The sequence below is a fragment of the Erithacus rubecula genome (genome assembly GCF_903797595.1).
Source record: "Erithacus rubecula genome assembly, chromosome: 3".
Lineage (NCBI taxonomy): Eukaryota > Metazoa > Chordata > Aves > Passeriformes > Muscicapidae > Erithacus > Erithacus rubecula.
This window is the reverse complement of record NC_136689.1, coordinates 71324687-71347476: the sequence shown is the minus strand read 5'-3', so window position 1 is coordinate 71347476 and position 22790 is coordinate 71324687. Positions and strand designations below refer to the sequence as shown.

Here is a 22790-nt window from a genome sequence, read left to right as displayed (position 1 = left end):
CCACACTGCATGAGTCACAGTAACTCCCCAAAGCTCTGTGACGGGCTGTTCTGTCCTTTGCCCTTCTGGTGGGTGTCACACTAGAGAATAACCATAATCCATACAGTCTACCACAGGTTTGCATGCAATCACAACATAACAAAACTGGTGGCATCAGAGAAGGAGTGAGTCTCAACTGAGGATGCTATAACTCAGTACAGGTGCATTTCTATGGTACCTAAAAGTAAAGGCAGAATGTGTTCAGCATTCTTCTTTCAGAGCCAAGAGGGAGCCTATGACTGTCTTGATTTTTCAGGTGTTTGCAGTGTTCAGGGTGTCTTGAAATTCCACAGATACCAAAGCCACTTGTTATCAAAGACTGTTTTTCTCTTATTTCCAGAGAAGGTGCAACTTACCTTCTTCCAGAAATACAGTAATTGACAAGTAGCACTAATATGATCTGTAAGCTTTGTGCCCACCAAATAAGAAATTTCTTTTTGTTATATACTGTCTCTGAACATCCGCTTGAGTGGGGCTTGGTGATTATGCAATTTTTCTATGCATAATTAGTATAATAACTACATATAAAAATCTCTTCACTTTTAAAGCATTTAATGGTCCTTGATATTTCTTTTTTTTTTTTTTTTTTTTTTTTATTTTTTTGCTATTTCACAAGATTAGTCAAATGTTGATGGTGAAGTATCCTGTGTTTAGTGTGTTTCTAAATTGCAGTTTATGTCAATAACTTTCCAATGTTCAATTGCTTTTGTTTTTCCTATAATCTGCCTCTGAGTGTTTTAGTACAGAAAGCAAGATCAGGATTTGGTTTAATTTTAGTTTTCCACAGTTTAATAATATTGCTAAAAATGCCCCAAAACATTTAGAGTGGGCTAAGATACCAAATTTAAATGAGAAAAAATTGCACATTAGCACCAGTTTAAAAAGACAGAAGAAACAGAAAAATACCAAGGAGAAGAGAGAATATAAGTGAAAATATTTGTAAAGTTTGCAATTACTTGCTGAAAAACTCAAGGAAAATATCCTGCTGTAATAACTAAACTACCAGAATCTATAGTTGTGTATCTTGGGTGTTTTTGAGATGTAACCAGTGGGTATTTGTAAGATTTGATTCCCTGCATGTGCAAATCACATGGAGAAATACAATTTTTTCAGGCACAGAATAATCAAATTACAACAAATAATTATTGTTGAAAGTAAGACTGAAGAAGAAGAGAACCTAACCTTATTACCTGATCTAACTATTGTCAAAAATTGAGCACCAGCTGTTTGTCTACCAGAAAAAAAATGGGAGGTTAAAAGAACAATGAGAAACCATGATTGCAGGTGAATTACTCCAAATGATGAACAGGTGAAAAGAAAATTAGAAATCTTATCCAATTAAGGATTTTTTTTTTCACTTATACAACTGTAAATAAAAGACAATGATGTCAATGATAATCGCCACAGAGAAGAAAGATATCTGGTTATTTTTAAGTATCTTATTTATATGAAGAAAAGTTAGTACTCTCTTGTGCACATTTTGTGATTTCATTTTGGAAATATATTCACCCATTTTGATGCACTTATGGATATTGAGTTATGATCACTCTTCATTGAGATTTCAGAGCAAGATTTCTGATGCTGCAAGATTTATGAAAGAAGAGTTATTTCAAGAAAATTACATTTACTCAAATATATTTCAAACATATCAAGCTTAGGGAATATAAAATTATTACCATTATTTTCTTTCTTTCATGCTTTCCTACAGTTTAGAAAATACAGCGGTATTGTCACTATTTTGAGGGCTGCCTATCCGTGTGCATGAGCACTTCTTTGTATTTTAAAAAACAGTTTCATACTCTTGAGTGAATCTTAAAGAATAGTTGAAGTTTTTAAGGGTCATTTTTCTTTGAGGGTAATGAAAATTTAAACATAAATATTGGCGTGAAATTTTTCTCTTTTACATTCATTCCCATTTATATTTACAAGGTGTTTGTAGCAGTTTGACAATGTTAAATGAGTAACAAGAAGAATTATTCCCAGTGGAAACATTTCTTAATGTTCTTGTGACCAGTGCTCTTCAGCCATGCTATTTACCAGTGCTCTGACAATGACTGGTGTCTTGGGATAGATGGTCTTTTATATCTTTATCAATGGCATAGGCAGTGAGATCAAGTGCACCTTCAGCAAGTTTGCAGATGACACGAGGCTTAGTGGTGTGTCTGACACAACAGAGGAAGGGATCCTGTCCAGAGAGACCTGTGAAATTTTGAGAAGTAGACCTATAAGAATCTTAGGAAATTCAGCATGTCCAAGTAAAAGACGCTGCACCTGGACTAGGGCAATCCTAGACAAGAGCAGAAAATGGGAGAAGATGTCATTGTGAGCAGCCTTGCAAAGAAGAACTTGATGGTTCTGGTGGATGAAAATGAGGACATGAGCTAACAATGTGTGCTCAGAGCTCAGGAGGCTGACTTTATCTTTGCCTGCTTCCAAAGAGTGGCCAGCAGGTCAAGGGAAGTGATGCTACCACTCTACTCTTCCCTTGTGAGATCCCACCTGGAGTACTGCATTCAGATCTGGGGTCCTCCCCATAGCAGAGGTGTGGGCCTATTGGAGCAAGCCCAGAGTAGGGGAGCAAAGATGGTTAGGGGTATGGAGCACCTGTCCTATAAAGACAGGCTGAGAGAGTTGGTGTTGTTCAGCATGAAGAGGAAAAAGGCTCTAGAGAGATCTTATTGTCATCTTCCAGTAGTTTGAGAGGGCTTATGAAAGAGAGGAGGATTGACTTCTTACACAAGCAGATGGGGATAGGACAAGGGGGAATGTTTTTTAACTAAAAGAAGAAAGATTTAGATTAGAGTTTAGAAAGGAATTCTTCAATCAAAAGACAGTGGGGCACTGAAACAAGTTGTCCTGATACACTGTGAATCATCTATCGCTGAAAGTGTTCCAATGGATGGAGCCCTGAGCAACCGTATCAGTCTAGTGGGTCACATTATTGGCCATGGCCAAGAGGGGATGGAACTAGATTGTTTTAAAGGTCCTTCTCAATACAAATCATTGTATGATTCTATTTATTTCTTTCATTATGAAGACAGAGATTCTGCCAAAGGGTTTGGGTGTATTTCCCACTGAAATAATATTTTTCAAACATGGAAATGGTTCAATTATAATCCTGTTTCATGTTGTTTAGTTTTTTTGTTCTGGAGGCTGTGATTTTAGGAACATGACTTACACCACAGTCAAAACTATGATTGTAGTTTATGTTCAGGCTGTTTTGTAGTTATTCGTACTCATGTCTGAAAAAGTGGTTGGGGGTAAGAGGACTGCCTAGAAACAGATTCCTTGTGTGTAGCTCATACAGCCTGGGGCAAAGGTTGCTCTTCAAGCTGTTTCAAAGACAGCAAGCAAGTAGAAGCCAGGTGGGGGAATTCTGAAATAGGAAGGGTCTCTGTGCACTTCAGAACATGCTGCTAGTATTCCTGAAGCTGTAATTGTATTCACAGAGACCTGCACAATTTGAAGATTTTGGTTGTCAGCTCAGCCCTGGGAATGCCTTTAAAAGAAAAGTAGGAACCATTAAAGCAAATGTTAAGCTTTATCAGCACAGAGGTCAGCACCATCTGGGTGCTTTTAAGATGGGTTATTCAGTGTTTGCTGGCTTGCCATGTCATGCAAATAAATGGCTGTTGCACCTTGGCTCCGGAGTGTACCCTTGAAAAACTGCAGCCAATGCTTCAAAAAGTTCCTTGGAGAAACATTAAGAAGAAGGGGTCCACGGCTGCACACCCACGATATATTTTCAGGTTAAAAATTTCTACTTATAAAACAAACCCTGAGACAAATACAATGTTTACAAAAAATTCTGCTGCTTCTTTTCAAAACAGTAATGTATTGGTGGTTGTTATTTTATTTCTTATTAATTCTTATTAATTGTTGTTTTATATTCTTATTCAAGTTATTTTTATTTGTTACTGTATTTTATTTTATTTCTTTTTCAAAATTAATTCCTTTAAAATTCACTATAAATCACGGAGAATTACGTCATTTTCACAGAAATTTAAAGATTGTCAGTGTTGTAGATTGCCTTTCTGAAATTTAAATAAAATATGATGGTCATATAGCATAAAAATTGTACTTCCAGTCACAAAGACCACTGGAGAAAGATATTGTTAAGGTATAGATACAGTAACAACTGCTGAATTTTATTTTTTTTCTATATGTAACAGAAGAGAGGAGCATGTCTTTAATCCACTTGAAGCATTTGGGTTTTTATTTTTGTTATATCATGCTTGAAGTAAACCTGGTTGTTTTTCAACAGAGAAATAGACTTAAAGATATCACTAAGGACTTGAGAAAGGAATGTCTGGGAAATGTGTTTGTTTTTGTCTGACGTTTTAGAAATGGTATAGAAGAGAGCAGAACAAATTCTGGATCTTGAAGAACTGTCTTTCTTGAAAATTATTGAACTTGTTTGGGGTTGCAAGCGTTTCTCTAGGAATCTGAAAAAGTCTCAGAACCTTTTCTGCAATAAACTATTGCAAAAAAGAATTCTGTTAGAGAAACTATGCTTGGTAATCATCAGAACAGCTTTGTTTCTCCTATCCTTTCTTCCTCTTGCCCCTTTTCCTGCCTGTATGATCTGGTAGGGTAATTCCCTAACTAACCCTGAGTGTATTACTAACAGCAAGTGCAAATATGTGGGATAAAGACCATGTAAAAGATGTGATGATATGGCCCATAGGAGTGTTTGAAAATCAATCCAGCTGTCCGTGGATGTCCATCTTGTCTTTCTGTGTCTTGAATGATCATGCTTGTACAGACACAATCTTGGGCTATACACCTGTAAGGTGCTAGGTGCAGAAAACAGCTTCCATCACGTGTGTGCAAGCTTGAATAGATGCCTGCCACTTAACAAAGCCTCATGTTCAGTGATGCAAAGCAGTTTGGTTTTCAGATCTTGGCTCTGTTCTACAAATGTGTTGGCAGTTCTAAGCAGGACAGAATGCTTATCAAAAGTCGCAAAACTCTCACTCCAATTCTTACTTAAAAAGACAGACTGTACGCATGAGTCTCTCACTAAATTAAGCCAAAAGGTGTCTATCTAGTGAAGCACCTACAACATTTATAAAGTCATGACTGATAACTGCCAATGCACACTTCAGAAAAAGTGATATCTCTGCTCTATTTCAAAAAGCGAGAGAGGGTATGGAGAGTAATGAGATGAAAAATCAGCCAGGTCTCAGAAAGAGGAAACAAGCTTTCTACATTCTGATGTCTGAAGACCTGTGAATGGCAGGAAACAATACAACATCACAGGGGGAAAAAAGTGATGCAGTTGTTTTCTTGATGGGTGTTGAAATGAGCTAAATTTTTGCCAACAATGAACTATGCAATAAACTATGGAGCTAAATTTTTACCAACAAACTGTTCAGTTAAGTCAGTCTCATTCTCAAGTATATCTTCCTGGTTTCTATGGAGAGTACTCATCCTCTAATCCAGCTAAAAAGACCCAGTTAATTCCCATGACAAGGGCATGAGAGAATTTGTTCTAAAGCCTTCGCCACAACAGTCCCTGGGGCTTCAGGATTAGGAGTTTCTAAATTGCTTGAGAGGAAGGCTGCTTCCTACTTTTCTTCAGCCTTTGTGCTAGCCAATGGAATGAGATTCTCATGGTGGCTAATATCTAATGTGTTTCAGTCTAATGAGCATAGATTTTATTAACCCTTTGTGATAAAGTTTCTCCCCAGACATATCATTGTTGTTTGGAGACAAAAAAGTAGGAAGTAGGAGTAACTCTAGGATTTTCTTTCTTCTGACTCTCCTAAGGCTATATGAAAAACACAATGGGTGAAGCCTCTAATATCTGTAGATGTTGAGAATGAGTAATGTTGTTTGGTGGCAGAGATGAGTATTTGATCATTCTGATGCTTCCTGATGCACATGAGAGTTAGAGAGTAGTGTGACCAGTAATTGGTCCTGGTTAAATAAATAAATTAAAAACCCAAGCAAATAATAAATAAATACATTTATCTTCTCAATTTGATTCTTTTGCTATGGTACCAGATGTAGAAGGAATGCTGTGATGTGTCAAAAAACAATCATGATTGTAATAAAAAAGCTGCTTTAGATGATGTCTAAAACAGGTTGGACTAATACTAAATGAACACGTTTCAGTTTTTCTTATATTTTACAGGGACTGCTAGACATGAGTAATGCAGGTTCTCTGGAACTTTGCATCCTTGTCCAAAATATTCAAGTTCGTATTTCTATATTCATTTTTAAGCACCAAAATAAAATTACTCTCATGTATTGAAGGTAGTCTGAAATACTAAGTCAATTATGCATAAATGTCCAGATAAGAATGCAGGTACCTCTCTTGAGGACCCCAAATGTTAAGAAGTAGAAAATCAAAATTAATCTCTCATTTTTCTGTAGCTACACTTGGTGCACACTCTCATTCTAATATTTTTGGGGGGTTTTCCAATGAAGAAAAATAATTGCTGAAATTACATTGGTAAATTAGATGTATGGGAGGTCTGGAGAAGAACACTCTTATCTGTCTAATGGGTCTCTGTCATGTGTTGTTAGGAAAACACAGAATTTGCCAGAAAGGTATATGTAATTTCATAAATTCATGGACTAAATTTGCTAGACTAGATGGAAATTGGATTAAGGAAATTGACAGCCAGTGTGCCTGGATTGAATTTCTTCAAATATCTGACAAAACTGTGTTTGCTAGTTGGGAAAAATTCACAGGATTAATTTCAATAAGATCTCTGTTTCTAAGCTTTTGAACCTTTCTTTTTGTTATGCAATTAAAATACATTATTCACTTTTTTACCATTCATCACACTGAGATTTTAGGATTTATTTACCTCAGTTTTGTCTTGTACAATGAGATATTATTTAGGTTCTATGCCAGCTGTTGGAACTTAATGGCTAGAATTATCTGAATATATTCAACATGAAAAAAACAGCTTATAAGGTCATAAACTAAAACTCTGTGGGTTTAATAGCCAAGAGCTTGGAGAATTTTTGCATCTTCTGTAAGGTTTTAACTGTATTCTTAAGTGGCAATTTATGTCACTGGCTAAGACAGGATGATGTGATCACAAACCTTAGTTGTTGTGAAAAGCACTCTTTTTTCATTTTTCTGATATGATAATTCCTTCCACCGTTTTAATTTAATTCATCACTGCCTTTGATATGTATATTCATCTATTTATATCATTTACATGAAATATAGTAAAACTTTCTTTAAAAAAATGAAAAAATTGTCAAAGAACTCTTCAAAGGGAAGTGATTTTTTTTATCAAAGTGTCCTCTGCCATTCTAACCCATTTTGACTGAATTCTGATATTATGTGTAATGAATGAAAAATAAATCGAATTTAATGCAGTCTCACAGCAATCTATTGTATCCTTTTTCTCCTTTTTTTTCTTTCTTGTTCTATCTGGTAAACAATTCATAAAACATCACTTGAATTGCAACTGACACATCACATGTTCTTGCTCTGCACAGAGTTCTGCAGTACCTGAAAACCTAAACTTATGTCAGGTACCATCTATGCTACTTTCTGTGAAACCTCTATGACTTAAAGAAACCCTGGGCAGAAAATCAGGTAAAACATGAGCATGGTTCCTGATGCTTAGCCTTATCACCCATCTTTGTAGAGTCCTTGAATATTGGATGGTCACTGTGCTCTAAAGAAAAACAAAATATTCTGATCCTTTCCACATATTTTCTGTGAAGCCAGCCAGCTTTGGCTGGATGATGACAGCCTAAAGCTAGTGAGACATGAGGATAGACCCAAACTGTTCTTGGGGCTTCATCCTGGCTTGCCTCTCCTAGAGTAGGAACCCACTCATGTTTGTGCTAGTGAAAATAATAATCGCATTTTTTTTTCTTCCAGTCAAAAATGAGTCTGCCCAAAGAAAAGACTCATGCATGGCATCAGGTCCATTTTGGAGAGATAACCTTTAAGTGCCCTATCTGCTACTAAGTCCAGTTCTTTTGTAAATACTTTCATAATTATGAATCTTTCTTTTCAGGATTTAAAACTGAAGGACTGACTGGCATTAGCATAAGTAGGTGCTGTTGTAATGGCAGCAATATTAAGTTATTTCTGTAATATGCTGGCTCTGAGTTCTGTTGGTTTATCTACTTACTCAAACCCAAATTATCACTTTGTTTTGTCTTTTTTTTTTTTTTTTTTTTTGTATTTTAGATTTTTACAGAATTGCTGAGGTGTTTTAGAAATGGATGTGCGTGACCTTTGACCGGACTCAGCTCAGTACCAAACTGAGTTTTAACCCACAATGGAAACAGTTGCATTGTCCTTTATTGTTTAAAAAGTTTGTTTTTCACATTTTCTTTACTGAGACATAACAAAGATTTTCCTGATTTGTGTACTTGAGGGTGTGGCTCCATTAAATAAGCCAATGATAAAAATGCAGCATAAATGGAATTTGAACAGCATAAAGTATTTTGTAGCATTATGCAAAACTATTTCTGAAAAATATTTTCTGATATTAGAAATGGAAAACCACCTTAAAGTATCCTTTTTTATTATTATATCCTATGCTATTGTACTGTGATGTTATTCTTCATCTTTGTATGCCTTTTTTTGAATCAACTTGCATTTTCTGTAGAATATAGGAAATGAAGAGGCTGGATTAGTCTGCTGCTGTTCAAACCAAGATATGTTGAAGTCTTCATGATGGCACTGCAGCATATTTTCCTTACAAGTTCTTTGATAATATATTTATTGTTTTACCTGTCCTGCTTTTGCATTTTCACACACAAATGTTTCATAGTAGTTGGCAAACTCTGGTGCATGATCGTTTATGTCTAAAATCCGTATGAAAACAGGTATCTGGCTACTTTGTTTAGGATTATCTGGAAAAAAGAATACAATAAAAATATATACCTGTATGAAAATAATATAATGCTTTTTTTTCCCAAGAGATATTAGAAATGTTCATTTTTCTTAATTATAATAAAACAATTATATTTCATTTTCTGATGACATATATTACCTATACATAAGTCTTATTTATAATTGAAACAATTATATCTTGTGTAATTTTATAATAACAATATAATAACAATAATTTGTTAATAATAACAATATTATCTAATTTATATTACTATATATAGATGATATATATATAGATTATATATATAGATATAGATATAGATATAGATATAGATATAGATATAGATATAGATATAGATATAGATATAGATAGATATAAATGTATAATATAAAGTATGCTTAAATTGATGTGCTTTAAAAACATGTCACTGATTTGTAATGCAGTTGTATTCTATGTATTAGTTAAGCAAATGATTCATTACAAAAGTTGTTCCATGAGGCTGAGCTGTTAAGAGCATTTACCTTTTTAAATCAGTAAAGCAGTAAACCAGTGTCAGTCAACACCACCATCAAAAACACACATAAACACAAAAACACATAAAACCCAAACCAAAATTGTTCTTTCTTCCCTAACTGTAAAAAAAACCACAAAAAACCCCACAAAAAACCCAAAAAACAAACAACAACAACAAAACCAAAACCAACCAATCAACAACAAAAAAAAACAAAACCAAAAAAAACAAAACCCCCCCAAAAAATTAAAACAAAACAAAACATAAAAACTAAAAAAACCAAACTGACAATAAAGTGACATAAGCAGAATATGATCATCAATCACTCTTCACAAAACTCCAAACTCAAGGTATTGCCAGAGAGGATTCTCACACTATGTGTATTGAAAATGTAGAACATGTTTGATCAAACAATGAAAAGTATTTAAGAGAAAAAGATAAAAGATGTAAATCTTTTTGAAAATGGGGATATGATTAATTTCTCCATATTACCCAACTCCCAGACTCTTAAGCACATTGAATCTATAGGAAAATAAAGGAATGGAGAAAAGTTTTTCACTAAAATCAGTATCTTTTTCCCCCTTTGATAACTGCCTCAGAAAAAAGCTAGGAAAGAGACATCCATACCTAAAAGTATCTAACAGAATAGTAAAGAATCCAGGTGAAAGATTTAGGCCCAGGGTTTACTTCAGACACAGAAGGCAAAGAATTTCCCTAGGCTTGGCTTCAAACAAAGCCATTTTCTGAGATAATTTTAATCAGATGAGGTAAAGTGTAATTTGTTCCCATTTACATAGGTTTTACTGGCAATGTCTTTTTATGTCAGGGATATTTTTTTTCCCCTTTCTTCAAAGATTTTCCTGAAGATTTAGCTTGGGATAGAGCCAGTGCATCACATCTGTGCAAAATTATTTTATGTGAATTCTCAGAAAACCAGTTAATTTGTCTAATGTATGCTGTATGCTGTATGTGATGAGAGTATGGCCTGAGAGTTACAAAATATCTTTTTTAAAAATGAGGAAAAAAGTATTTTAAAAAATTAAATTGGACATTTGGATACCTAAAGATATTTTTAGGTATTTGACCATGTTTTGTCTATAGATATTAACCGGATAAGGGCAAAACTAATGAAACAAGGTAAGTCAAAGAAACTGTATAATTTAATTATTTTCTCAGTTCAAATATTCTTCTGAGATAAATTTTATCTTCAACTTACTGATTTCAGTTGCTATGACAGTGATGTTGTGCCAGGGAGTTTCTTCTCGGTCAAGTGACTTCGAGAGGAATAAGGATCCATTTCCTGAATAGATGTTGAATATTCTGTCAAGGTCAGTGTGTCGATCTACAGAATATCTGTCAAGACACAGTAAAACTGAGCATCACTATCTCCCATTGCAGTCTCCAGTTTAGCTTATAGTCACTTTTAAATGTTTTGTAATTTTAATTGTACTTAATCAAGAATGTTTTCTTTACAATTAACCTAAGCTTTCCCATAGCTACCTGTATGCTGTGAATACTTAGAAACAATTTTAAGACTAGTGAGCAAGATGAGAAGCAAATCATTATGTAGGTGGTTTTTAGATTGAGAATTGAAATTACATGTTAGCTCATAAAATGAATTCTGGAATAATGACTAAAAGTTAACTTTTTTAGATAAGATTTTTTTGCAAATTAATTATTTCTTAGATGACTATAGGACACATAATGCAGACACAATTAAGTACCAATTTATGAAATCTATTTTTGAGGTGTCAGAAGGAACACAAAATTCAAGAGAAAAATCTTTCAGTTAGTCATTCTTTAAGATGAAATTTCTTAAAATCCTGTTTTATGATACTTGCTTTTTCTTTGTTCTTACTCAGAAAGGAAAAACTTGTTTTACAGCTGTTTTTTAATCAGCCTAGTAGTTAGCAGACATTATCAGTTAAACTGATATTTTATACATATTTTACTCAAAAATATTTAATTTTCTTCCACCTCTCATACCTCCTACCACAAAGCATACTGCTGTAGGACATAGAAGGCTTGTTCAGAAATGCAGAGATCAATTTTCATAATCACTTGCATAGTAAATACACAAATTTAAGTGCTGTGTTTGTCACTGCAGATAATAATAGCAAATTGGTAACAATTACAGCAATTTCATAGCACTGAACTCTTACTTCTAATTGTTATGACTTTCTCGCAATCATTTCTTATTCAATATACTGTGATCATTAAATAGTTAAGCTACTGAACATGGATGTTATGTACAGAATTCTGACTGTTATCAAACATCAGGGAGCATAGAAATACAGCATTTTGGGTGTTTTACAAGGTATAAAAGAATAATTTTATGAACAACTTGGTGAAACTACTAGAACATGCTGGCAATTAAATGCTGACATCTCCTTTCTCTTTCCCTGGTGCTTATAGACTGTTCTTCAAAAGCATTGTCTACACCACTCATTGTGCTAATCGTATTTGCCTTCACAAGCTCACCTAGATATTTCTCTTTGACACTTTTTCAATAGCCCCCATGTGTTTAAGTACCCAAACAACCTCTTAATACCTTCCACTCTTATCACTCTTTGTGCATGAGACTTGACCCACATCTAAAGAATTTTATATTGTGTAATGGCTTACTTTATTGCATTCTTTGCTATATCTGGGTCTTGGGCTACAACCTGCCCAATAATGCTTCCTTCCTTGGCATCTTCATCTACTTCTATTAAATACCAGGGTCTGCTGAACACTGGAGGTTCATCAATGTCTTCAACAGAAATTTTGACTAAAGTCGTGTCTTTGAATGGCCCCAGCTGAAGAAAACGAGGATCAGGATGAGTGTTGGTCGCTTCTACTCTTAGAGTATATAACACCTTCTTTTCAAAATCCAGATGCTGAGGAGCAAATAATAATAATAAAGAAAATTACATCACTTTGCAAAAAAAAAGTAATTTTTACAGCACCAAGTCGGAAGGTGAAACATCTTTAGGAGCAAAAGCTCCACATTTTAATCCACATTGCGGACTATGGTGTTTATTAGGTCTTATTCTGGGCATTAAAAAGTAAGGATTATTATAGGACAGCAAGGCAATTATGATCCTTCTGCCTATTAATTGTTTAGTTTCCTTAAAAAAAATATGAGGCTTTGACCTATACAAAAATAGAAAGAAAGAAACGAAAGTTTTACTGAGTCCATAACAAGAAGTTGTGTAAAATCTCATCTCACTGACAGTAAAAAAGCAAGTATTCCAGTTCTTAAATTCTCTCTGTCCTATTTATCTTTTCTTTACTTTCTTTTGCCTATTACCATCTACCCTTGCCTGTTTGGCACTAAGAGTAACGCAGAGTTGTCCCTAATCTCCATGTTCCTCAGTAAAAAGAAAATCTGTGAAGCTTGATTTTCAATCTAGGTGACATTTATACCATGCATATCCATATATGCATATGTAGATAGATGTTCATACATAAAGATACATAAATAAGTATACATGTTTCCAAATATTTTTATAGATATATAGTTTATTTATAGGCAGGTATCAATTAATATTATTGATATATTTAATAACAATAGAATCAAAAAGAGTGTTCAGAGTTTAACGGGCTGTATTCTGAAAAGCAACCAATAAATCTGTCAGACATGCTATTTTCAATTAAATTTCTGTGAATGTCTTTGCTCTTGGGAGTTTCATTGATATCATATGTAACAACTGAAGTATCACCAAGACTGGACTTAAACCAAGACAGATTTTAGGTGCTGGAGATAACTGGCTGTTAAACATAGTATAGAGGGAGAGTTTAGCCTTGGACGTGCAAATTCATCAATCTCCAGGTAAGCCTCCCACCTTTGTAAGTCTTACTACAGCAATCAGCTGATAAACCCCACTGTGAACTGAACCCTCCAAGTTTTCACAGCCCTAATTTGAAAGTACCGTGTGTGAGACACTATATTGAACAGACAGCAGCCACTGAAATATTGCTTTATGTGAAGTGACATGCCAGTAAATTTCCCTTGAGAGTTGAAAATAACAGATACCTGCTGAAGAAAGAGAAGAACAAAAGTAATACAACAGCTCCTTGGCAGCCTGACCCCTTGTGAGATCTACCCTCCCTTCCCCTGGAAAAAGAAAAAGAACTGTAACACCTGAAGAGCTAAGTACATATAAAAGAGAGGGAGAAAAAATAAACCTTTTTGACAGTTATAATCCCTTCCTGTGTGTCCTTGTCAGTGATGATATCAAACATGTCTGATCCATCCCCATTGGAGATGCTGTACTCAATCTCTGCATTTTCTCCCACATCGGGGTCATTGGCTTTAATTCTGCCAAGAGGAGTCCCAGGTGGTGCAGATTCAGGAGAGTTGAACTGGTAGGAGCCTGGAAGAGGAAAATCATGCATTTATTGTTTGAGAAACACTTTTCTTTCTTTTTTAATTTTTTTTTTCCTGAATAACAGTATTCTTTAATTTCACCAAGATTTTTAAAGTAGCTAGAAGTTCCAAACACTGTAGGAAACATACTGCTAGTCATCACACTAAACTTTAAAACAGGATTCAGAGTTGGTTAACAAACTGTCACAAAAAAATTCAAGTCATTCTTCAAAGCCATTTAATACTGTGGTTTTTTCCTGTTTTCTTTTTTTTTTCCTTCAATTTTAAGGACAAAGGTACTAAACAATAAGGTAGCAGTTCTTTACCTGATAATTAACACGATATGTTTTGGTTTTTTTTCTCTAGAAATGTTCCTATATATATTTAGAAATAGGAAAAGATTTTGTTTACCTCTCTCAAAGTACAAGAGTTGTAGAAATGTGTCAGGATTTTGGAAAGACATTAAGATAGAATAATCCTTTATTTTAATTATTTTAAATATATTTAAGCAAGTGAAAATAATTTATTTATCTGTAATGGATAATACATACTAAAGAGTCATGGTAAAGAGCATTTGGATACACGTTCATGTTAATTGCTATTGCTGTTTTTATAATCAGATTCTTCTAGAAAGAAATCTGATTACACAGACACTTTGTCATTGCTTGTGTGTCTGAAAAGTGAATTCATATGTATTTTCTGACAACATTTGTAATAAAAAAATCTAATTTTAAAGACATACTGTAGCAGAAAAACTATTAATCAGATGGATTTCTTGACCAATAAGAAGCAGACATTGAAGATGTTTCATCATGGAGAAGTCAAAAAAAAAAAAAAATCTAATTCAGTGTCTGCTGTTATTTGTTACCAAGAAAATGTAAAAAAATCCCCAAAACCTGATGCATTCATATTTTGCACCTAACATGACCGGATCTGATGCTTCTTTTGATCTCTTTTTCTTGTGAATTTATATTTTTTTGCTAAGTGAAGTAGCAGCTTAGGAGAAATACCTTAAGAATCTGACAATTTAATAAAATATACAACCCTTATTCAAAGGATTCAATAAAAACATATATAAATTGTATTGACTTATAGTAAAGTACAGTAAATACTCTTTGTTGCAACAACCCTATTTCCTACATTTATATGTCCTTTGCCTTTTAAGACACCTAAAGGATCTGAATGCTCCATTTAACACAAGGAAATATATCAAAATTCTGAGTGCAGAATGAGTTTCTGTCACCCGCTGTAAAGACTAAGTACAAAAGAGAGTTACTGAAAATGCCTTACATTTATATAGATGTGTAGCAAGATGGAAGCTAATACCTGATGCTAAATTGTGATTGCTGTTACAAATTCAAGATTGCGAGTGAAAACTCAGCAGTAGCCTGTTTGACTGCGATCCACACAGACTAAAATGCATATTATTCCCTCAAACCAGTCTGCAAAAGGGATGAAAGGTAGGATGCCTGGCAGCTAAACTATGAGTTTCAAGCCTTGAACCCTTGACAAATTCAAGGGTTTGGCAGCTGAGCCAGACCTACCAAAAGAACAGATTCCATCATGGTACTTATTAGTCCTTCCAGATAAATACCTCCCTTCAGTGCTTTTCGTTTGAAAGCATTCTTATTTTTGTGGTGCTGCGTGAGTGCTACAGATTTTTGGCATGTGAGATGGCTATTTGATTTAGGGTACAATGGAATTCAAAACGTGTAAGGCTTTCATTATAGTACCATTTTAATTCCATTTAGGCCTATGTCTTCTAATTTTCCATGACTACTTCGAGGAAACAAAACACAACAGAAAATGCTTCTTTTTGATGTAATCTAAACAATCACTACTTCACAGTGCCATTTTACATTATCCAGTCTCTCTAAGATTAAGTGGTGTTGATTGCAACTGCCGTTCCCCTTCTACTTTGGACAACAATTTTACTCACATTAAAAAAAAAATGGAAAACAAATGTTTTTGTAAAAAACAAACTTCCAGAACATATAGTTTTTTGTAGGTGTGCGTCTCTTCTTTACTACTAAGAACAAATCAAATTTGCCTGATTTCTCTCTTATTGATTTCCTAGAAAGTATTAAAAGCCACACTGCTGAGAAGAAAGAAATTGACAGGAAAGGGTCACCAGCACAACTGAAATTGCAGCACTGGAATATTCCAGAGCAGGCATTCTGTAGGTCACACCATGTGTTTCAGTGTTGTTCAAAGTAGAATGCTACAGAGAATATTGTATGAGGCATCAAATTGTGTAAATTTCTCTAAAAAGTACCCATCTCAAAGTTTATTGAAATAATCACAAAAACTTTCGTAGACTTGAGGCTTCAGTTAATTTTGAAAGAAAAGCATCATGAGCAACACAGGTTAAGGGGCAATCTTGAATTGTTTTTTAGTTCTACACATTCTTCATTCTTTATCTTATTTAATTTTATTCAACAGTGAGGCTTACAATGCGATGTGCCACCATAAATTATAATTTAGGTTCCAGAATTCCTGTTTGTCAAAATACTATCGGCTGTATCATTTCTAAAAATATCCGCTCATAAAGTCAAACAGGAAGTTAGGTTAAAAATTGCTGTTTGAATTTACCATGTGAAGGTGATTCTCTTCAAGTGAACTCTGAATGTGGATTGGAATTATCTTTTCTTTATGACAGTTACAACACTTCCTCTCCTCTCTCTTCTTTTAAAGCAATGTGTTATCATGGATAGAGCGTAAAACAGTAATTTATAATTCCAAAGCTGCATTCTTCCATACTGTCAGAGTTTTCAATTTTTTTTTTTTTCAATCTGCACTAGGTTGAACAGTTTGTACTATTCTGGGTGTACTTATTGCCATGGTACTGAAATGCTTTCAAGTCCAGGAGAACATTTTATAAATCAGCTCTCTTTGTTCAGTCCTTAGTGGATCTGTAAAGAGAGCCAGGTCTCTCATCATTGTGAACAAGCAATTCAAATTTTATTATGTGGACACTTTTCTGGCAGGCATTGGACTGAGGCTGTAAATGTCTCCTATCTGGAGCCTATCAAACAGTTATCAGACACTGACTGTAACAATGTGAGACTGGATTCAAACATTGGCCTATGATAAAAACATCTGTGCTGTGCAACACTGAAGCTTTCTGTGTTGTGCAGCTTTCTGCTATTTGTCATTTTTTTCTTCTACAAAGATATTTTAAAAAACCTTATTTTATTTTGTCAAACTGGCCTAGATTATCAAAATCGTTCAAGAACTGAACACAGGTTGCAAGTACTTAAACCAAATGCTTGGACTGCCAGCAGAACATAGGAACTGATCAACTATGCCTGTGCAAGTAAGAATATTAGAAAACTTGAGATGTATTTGCTTGCCTCAGCACATGGAACTAAAAGTGTTTCCTAGAACAGATCCTTATAATTTGTAGTGGAATTCTTCTAAAGTCCCTGTAGTTGACCTAAATTATTGTTACAGTTTATATTTCTGCAAGCAGAGTAAGAATGAGAAGATCATCATTCCAACAAACAATTTGATACTAAAAAATGTAGGCAGAAATTACTTTTTGCCTTAATAATGCTGCAAAACAAACAGACAGAGCAGAGGGTAAGTACTACAAAAAACATTGATAATAAAGAAACTTCCAGATGGCCAATGCAAGCCAGCTCATTTTTGGGAGGTTCTTTGAAAACTGGACTATTAGACACTCCATACTCTGGGGGAAGCGAGGTGGGTTGTCGTTGACATCAGTCAGCGTGATGTTCACAGTGGTGGTCCCTGAGAGTCCTCCCATCTGGCCTCCCATGTCTTTAGCCTGGATGACCACTTGGTATTGCTCCCTGTTTTCTCTGCTCATGTCTGGTAAAGCAGTCTTGATTATGCCTTGAAGGAGCAAAAAGAGAGGAGAGACAGAGTGGTGAAGGAGAAGCACCATCCACTGTAATCTCAGAGCTCTTAGATGGATTTATGTCAGATACACTGTGCAGATGATAACCCACAGCAATCACACAAGGTATACTGCAACAAGCCTTTCAATCTATGGATGTTTTAATGCGATTTTAAGAAAAAAGACCAAAAAATGCCACAGACACAGTATTCATAGTGTTTGCCTTGCTAAATCAATTTGATTATTTTTTAATGACAAAATTATCATTATGTTCATTTAATTAAGGACGTTTTTCAGTTTCTATCCCCAGTTATTATTTACTATATTTTGCAATCTCTGGCCCTGGTGACATTTTGAAATTATAGCACAAGGCTGAACTCTAACGTGCCCAGGATTCATTATTGTGGACTGTAATGTCACATCATTGATTGTGATGCTTAGTGTCGTTCACTGTAAGTAAGCTGGGGTTGCAGTTAATAGAAGAACTGGACAAGATTCTAAATTTAGTTTTGAAAAATCTTTTTTGAGGTTTCCAATTTGAAGAATTTCATAACTGTAATTTAAATGTCTCAGACATATTTGCAGTACACAGAAAAAATATGGGTCTCAGGTGAGAAAACCAAAAGTGGTGCTGTTCACCACTTTTCATTGCAGTTCCTTTTAGAAAACCAAGTAAAACTTTTTAGTTTTATTTGGAAATCGTGGATTTTTAAAACTGGAGTGATGAGAGCTTTTCTTGTGAAGTGGGAAAATTTAAGCATGGTGTCCTAATTGAAGGCTTCACATCGCTGTCTTTACCTTCTAAGAAAAAGAGAAAGTCTTTCTCTGCATCATAGACTCAGTTTGATACTACAGAAAAAAAAAAAAAAAGAAAAAAAAAAGAAAAAAAAGGCAACCCTGGAAAATTTATACTTCTAGCAAGTGAGTGAAATAAAGAAAAAGACCTTTGCAGCTTAGTGGTTATGACATTTATGTCTGATCCAGGATTACCAGGTTCTGATTATCATACCTAGGCTTGTTAATACATGTAATACGTAACAGCAAATTGGATTAAAATGAAAAAAAGATAATCCCTGAACCAAAGAGGAGAGTTCAGGTGTATCCTTTGCTCTCTGCCTGCCTAAACACCTGCTACCATCAATTATTGCCATATGGTATTGGCCCAGATTGCCTGCTCGTGCCTGGTAATGATGTTTGAGTAGGGGACTGGAGAAAAAGGAAAAAAAGAGAGATTGAAAAAAGAGGGGAAGACAAAAACTTTTATACAAGGCAAAATCGTTACACTCACTTTTAAAATTGTAGCTTTGCAATTAATTATCTTTTGCATATTATGCCTTTGCTGCACTTAGAAAAAATCAAATTGTTTCAAAAGAAAGGTAACCATCCTCTGAGCACTCTCAGTGGATTAGGAACTGCAGGGATTCTGGGCAGAGTCGCACTTAAATTCTCAATTAGAAAACCAGAATAATTTTGATAACATGCAACAAAAGCTAATGCAATGCCTACTGAGTCTTGAGTGCCTTAGGATGAAATATCTGTAAGACAGGAGGTTTTGGTTGCATCTTACTTTTCTGAAACCTAATTTTGAGTTATAGATATCTAAAATTCACACTTTTTAATTTTTTTTTTTTTTTTTTTTTTTTTTTTTTTTTTTTTAGTTTGTGTTTGTCTCATATATTTTCTTGCAAACCAGTGAAAAAGACTTCAATATATTGTTTTCAACTTGAAAGCATAATACTTGCTTCAGTTCTCATAACACTTGGAATTATAATGCACCTTCAAAAAAAGCTTAAGTTAAAAACAGTCAGTGGTCAGGAATCTATTCCAAACATTTAGAACTATTTAATTACCTGTGAAGTTTTTGGAGTTTCTTTACCTTACGAAAATTTTATGAAATGTTTTTTAAAGGCAAACAGAGAAAATTCCCAGAAACGGGTGTCAAATAGGTTTGTGATTAATTTTGATGATTCTTTGGACCTTTTACAGTATTTTACACCTTTTTTTTTTTTAATTTTTTTTTTTTTACTTTTGACTTTTAACAATCATCCTCTGAAAATCTTAGTTATACCAAGTAAAGGATTTTTTTTTGCAATAATATTATTTTTACAGAAACAGCATACCTTTTTTCTTATAATTATTCTGGTTTTCATTCAATGGAAGGGTATCAGATTTGTGTCAAATCTTATGTCTGTTCCAGCATTGAAAAGGAAATTAAATATGTCTTGACCCCTGCATCCTGTCTCTGTTACTGCAAAAAGTGAGACTGAATGGATGGCTAACCTGTTTCTGGATCCACTGAGAAATAAGGCTGTCCCTGGAGGATGCTGTACACCACTTTGGCACTGTTCCCATAGTTGGCATCATCAGCGTCTGTGGCTGTCACCTGAATAACAGATGTACCTAAATGGGTACCAAGCAAAGAATCAGCAGATTTTAGGAAGGCATCTACTTCTTGTAAACCACATACAGTTGTTGCAGTATTGAATGCAGTAAGAAATCAGACAACATCTACTGGCTCAGTCCAGAGTTATCCTACCTGGCTGGTCCTAAACTCATTATCACTTAAGACTCATGCTTCAGTTTAACAATAAATGCACAAGGATTAACACATCTTTGAAAGCCAACACAGCATTAGGTTTTTTGGTGATCAAACATATTTGAAGACAATTCTCTGGCAATAGCACAGCCTCAGCTGAAACTGTTTTCTTAAACATTAGGCTTAATTAATAAATAAACCTTACACAAATTTCCCCAAACTCATTTTCTCCTCAGATGAAAAATTCAAAGCCTCAGAATTCTGACTCAATAAAACACTCTGTCTCATCCTGAACTGTTTTTTGAGGTTGTATTTAAAAATAGATATTTTTCCAATTAGAAATTCTATTTGTGGGGTTTTGTTTGTTTTTTCTCTCTTGGCCAAAGTTATCTACCTATTAGGCAAATAAAAGATGTTTAATGCTACTGACATTTTTTCAGCATTCACTTATTTTGCCTGACAATAGTTTACCCTTGTCCTGTGATCATAAAGATGACAATATAGGTTATATGGGATTATGAGTACTGTGAACCAAAACATTTGGTGTAGTTTATGGTTTAGAACAGAATGAAAGCTTCTGTAAAGCCTTTCTTATAAGATATAAAAGCACAAAGGTGTCCTTCACAAGCTTTTTTCTTTAGCACTTTTCAAAATGTCAGAATGCATTTTGCTCACACAATCTAGAGCTGACAAATGTCTAGATAGATGCAGGCAGTCCAATAGCTAGAGGTGTAAAGGTGCTTGACTCCTTGCCAGGGGAAGAAGCCTGCATGAGAATAAATTTTTTACCTTATTTTTGGCCAGGCTGATGGGTTTTTGGTTGGGTTTTTTTTGTTTGTTTGTTTGTTTGTTTGGTTTTGTTTATTTTTTGTTTGTTTTTGTTTATTTTTTGTTTGTTTTTGTTTTTGTTTTTGTTTGCTTTGTTTTTTATTTTTTTCTATTTTGTTTTTTGTTTTGTATCTCACTTTCTTTAAAAGAAAAAGTATTGGTAAGCACTCTCCACTTAATTGATATTATTCCCTATTCCTCTTTTTCTATACCCTTCAGTCTGTCAAGATTGAAGTTCCCCCAGATAACTTGCAGGCAAATGTCTGTCTTGACTATAAGTTTAAAAGGCCCTTATTTACCTGTGATCAATGGCATTGAAATGAATAATTTCTACTGTTGCTTTTCAGCATATCCATGGATTGGGAAAAGTAGAAATCCAGAGTAATCAAAATAGATTTGTGAGAGCACATTATTATCAGGTCCTGTTAGACACAGCTACTTTTTCCATAGTACGTAATATAGCTTTACAAATGATAGTTTTACCTATACAACAATTCCCAATATTTCAGGTTATCTAAACACCATGTCAAGAGAGGATGAATGCTTCTTTCTCCACAACATACCAGCAAAGTTTTAAAAATGCTTTGTCACAAATCACCAGACTCTGAAGAGGCTTTTTGCCATCAGGTATCTTGGTTACTTTTTGCCTGGTTAAACAGCTAGAGATGTGAAAAGCTGAGCTGTAAGGATTATCCCAAAGAAGTGAATATTTAAGGACATTTTAGTCACTAACAGTGTCTAGCTGAACTGCTCATCTGGACAAAATGAAACAAAACAAAAAAAAAAAAAAAAAACAAGACCGTTCTTTGAGAATAATAAAGTTCCAATAGTCCTCTCTGCTTTAAGAAAAGGAAGTTAAATCCCCTGCTTCCTCAAGACAAATAGGGAAGGACTAAATATCCCTTGCTAGCCTGTAAAAAAAACATAATCAGTAGAATCATATGCTTATACTGTGTGACATTGTACCATCTAGAAGTTAAGAATCAAGAGTAATTTTGCTATCCATCACAAAATATTAAATCCAAGATAGCTTAATCGGAAAATGTTTTTATCTGGTCTCCTGCTCTAGGCATTGTCATAGGACTAACACACACATTTAAGTATGGTTATAGCAACCAAATGCACATTAATTTTCTTTCTTTCTTTCTTTCTTTCTTTCTTTCTTTCTTTCTTTCTTTCTTTCTTTCTTTCTTTCTTTCTTTCTTTCTTTCTTTCTTTCTTTCTTTCTTTCTTTCTTTCTTTCTTTCTTTCTTTCTTTCTTTCTTTCTTTCTTCCTTTCTTCCTTTCTTCCTTTCTTCCTTTCTTCCTTTCTTCCTTTCTTCCTTTCTTCCTTTCTTTCTTTCTTTCTTCCTTCCTTTCTTTCTTCTTTCTTTTCCTAGTGTACTGTTTTGGTGAAGGAGAAAAATGCCGATTTTTTTTTCTTTTTGTTAGTTTTTTTTTTTTCTTCTTTTTAAAGACACTAATTACAGTGTTTAGGACAGTGTTTTGGAGATTTGTGTTTGTCTCATTAGAATGCTTGTGTTTCCTGAGGCTCAAGTGCTATATAATTATGATTGCTGAGGAGAGTATGGAAGATGCAACCCTACAGAAACTTTTAATGTGGTGAAAAGATAGTATTACATATCTCCTTCTTTCTGTTAAACTAGTTGCACAATTTTGAAAAACTATTAACAAAAGTCTAGCCTCAAAATTTCAACATCAATAGGCAGTTAACTCTCTTTGCCAATAGTCTGCTGTGTCATAAGGATGCTCACAAATGATAGACAGTACCCAATCAGGTTTTTTTTTCATGAGCTTTTTGGGTCAGAAATTACATTGAAATCAAGACAATGAAAGAA

The 22790-nt window shown here is 34.3% G+C and overlaps 1 protein-coding gene across 2 annotated transcripts in view; it reads right to left on the bottom strand.

Annotated features, from left to right (window-relative positions):
- The window catches only part of LOC306800420 (cadherin-9), a 98438-nt gene that overhangs the window by 4368 nt on the left and 71280 nt on the right, over positions 1 to 22790 (bottom strand). The window contains exons 4-9 of one of the 2 annotated variants that reach the window (XM_079302518.1): positions 19869 to 19988; positions 17417 to 17584; positions 13546 to 13733; positions 12001 to 12254; positions 10592 to 10728; positions 8762 to 8883 (exon numbers count right to left, since the gene is read on the bottom strand). In XM_079302518.1, the coding sequence (XP_079158644.1) occupies positions 8762 to 8883; positions 10592 to 10728; positions 12001 to 12254; positions 13546 to 13733; positions 17417 to 17584; positions 19869 to 19988 (989 nt within the window). Of the gene's footprint in view, positions 1 to 1548; positions 1599 to 8761; positions 8884 to 10591; positions 10729 to 12000; positions 12255 to 13545; positions 13734 to 17416; positions 17585 to 19868; positions 19989 to 22790 lie in introns of those variants that run through there. The other variant, XM_079302519.1, reaches the window with a different exon arrangement.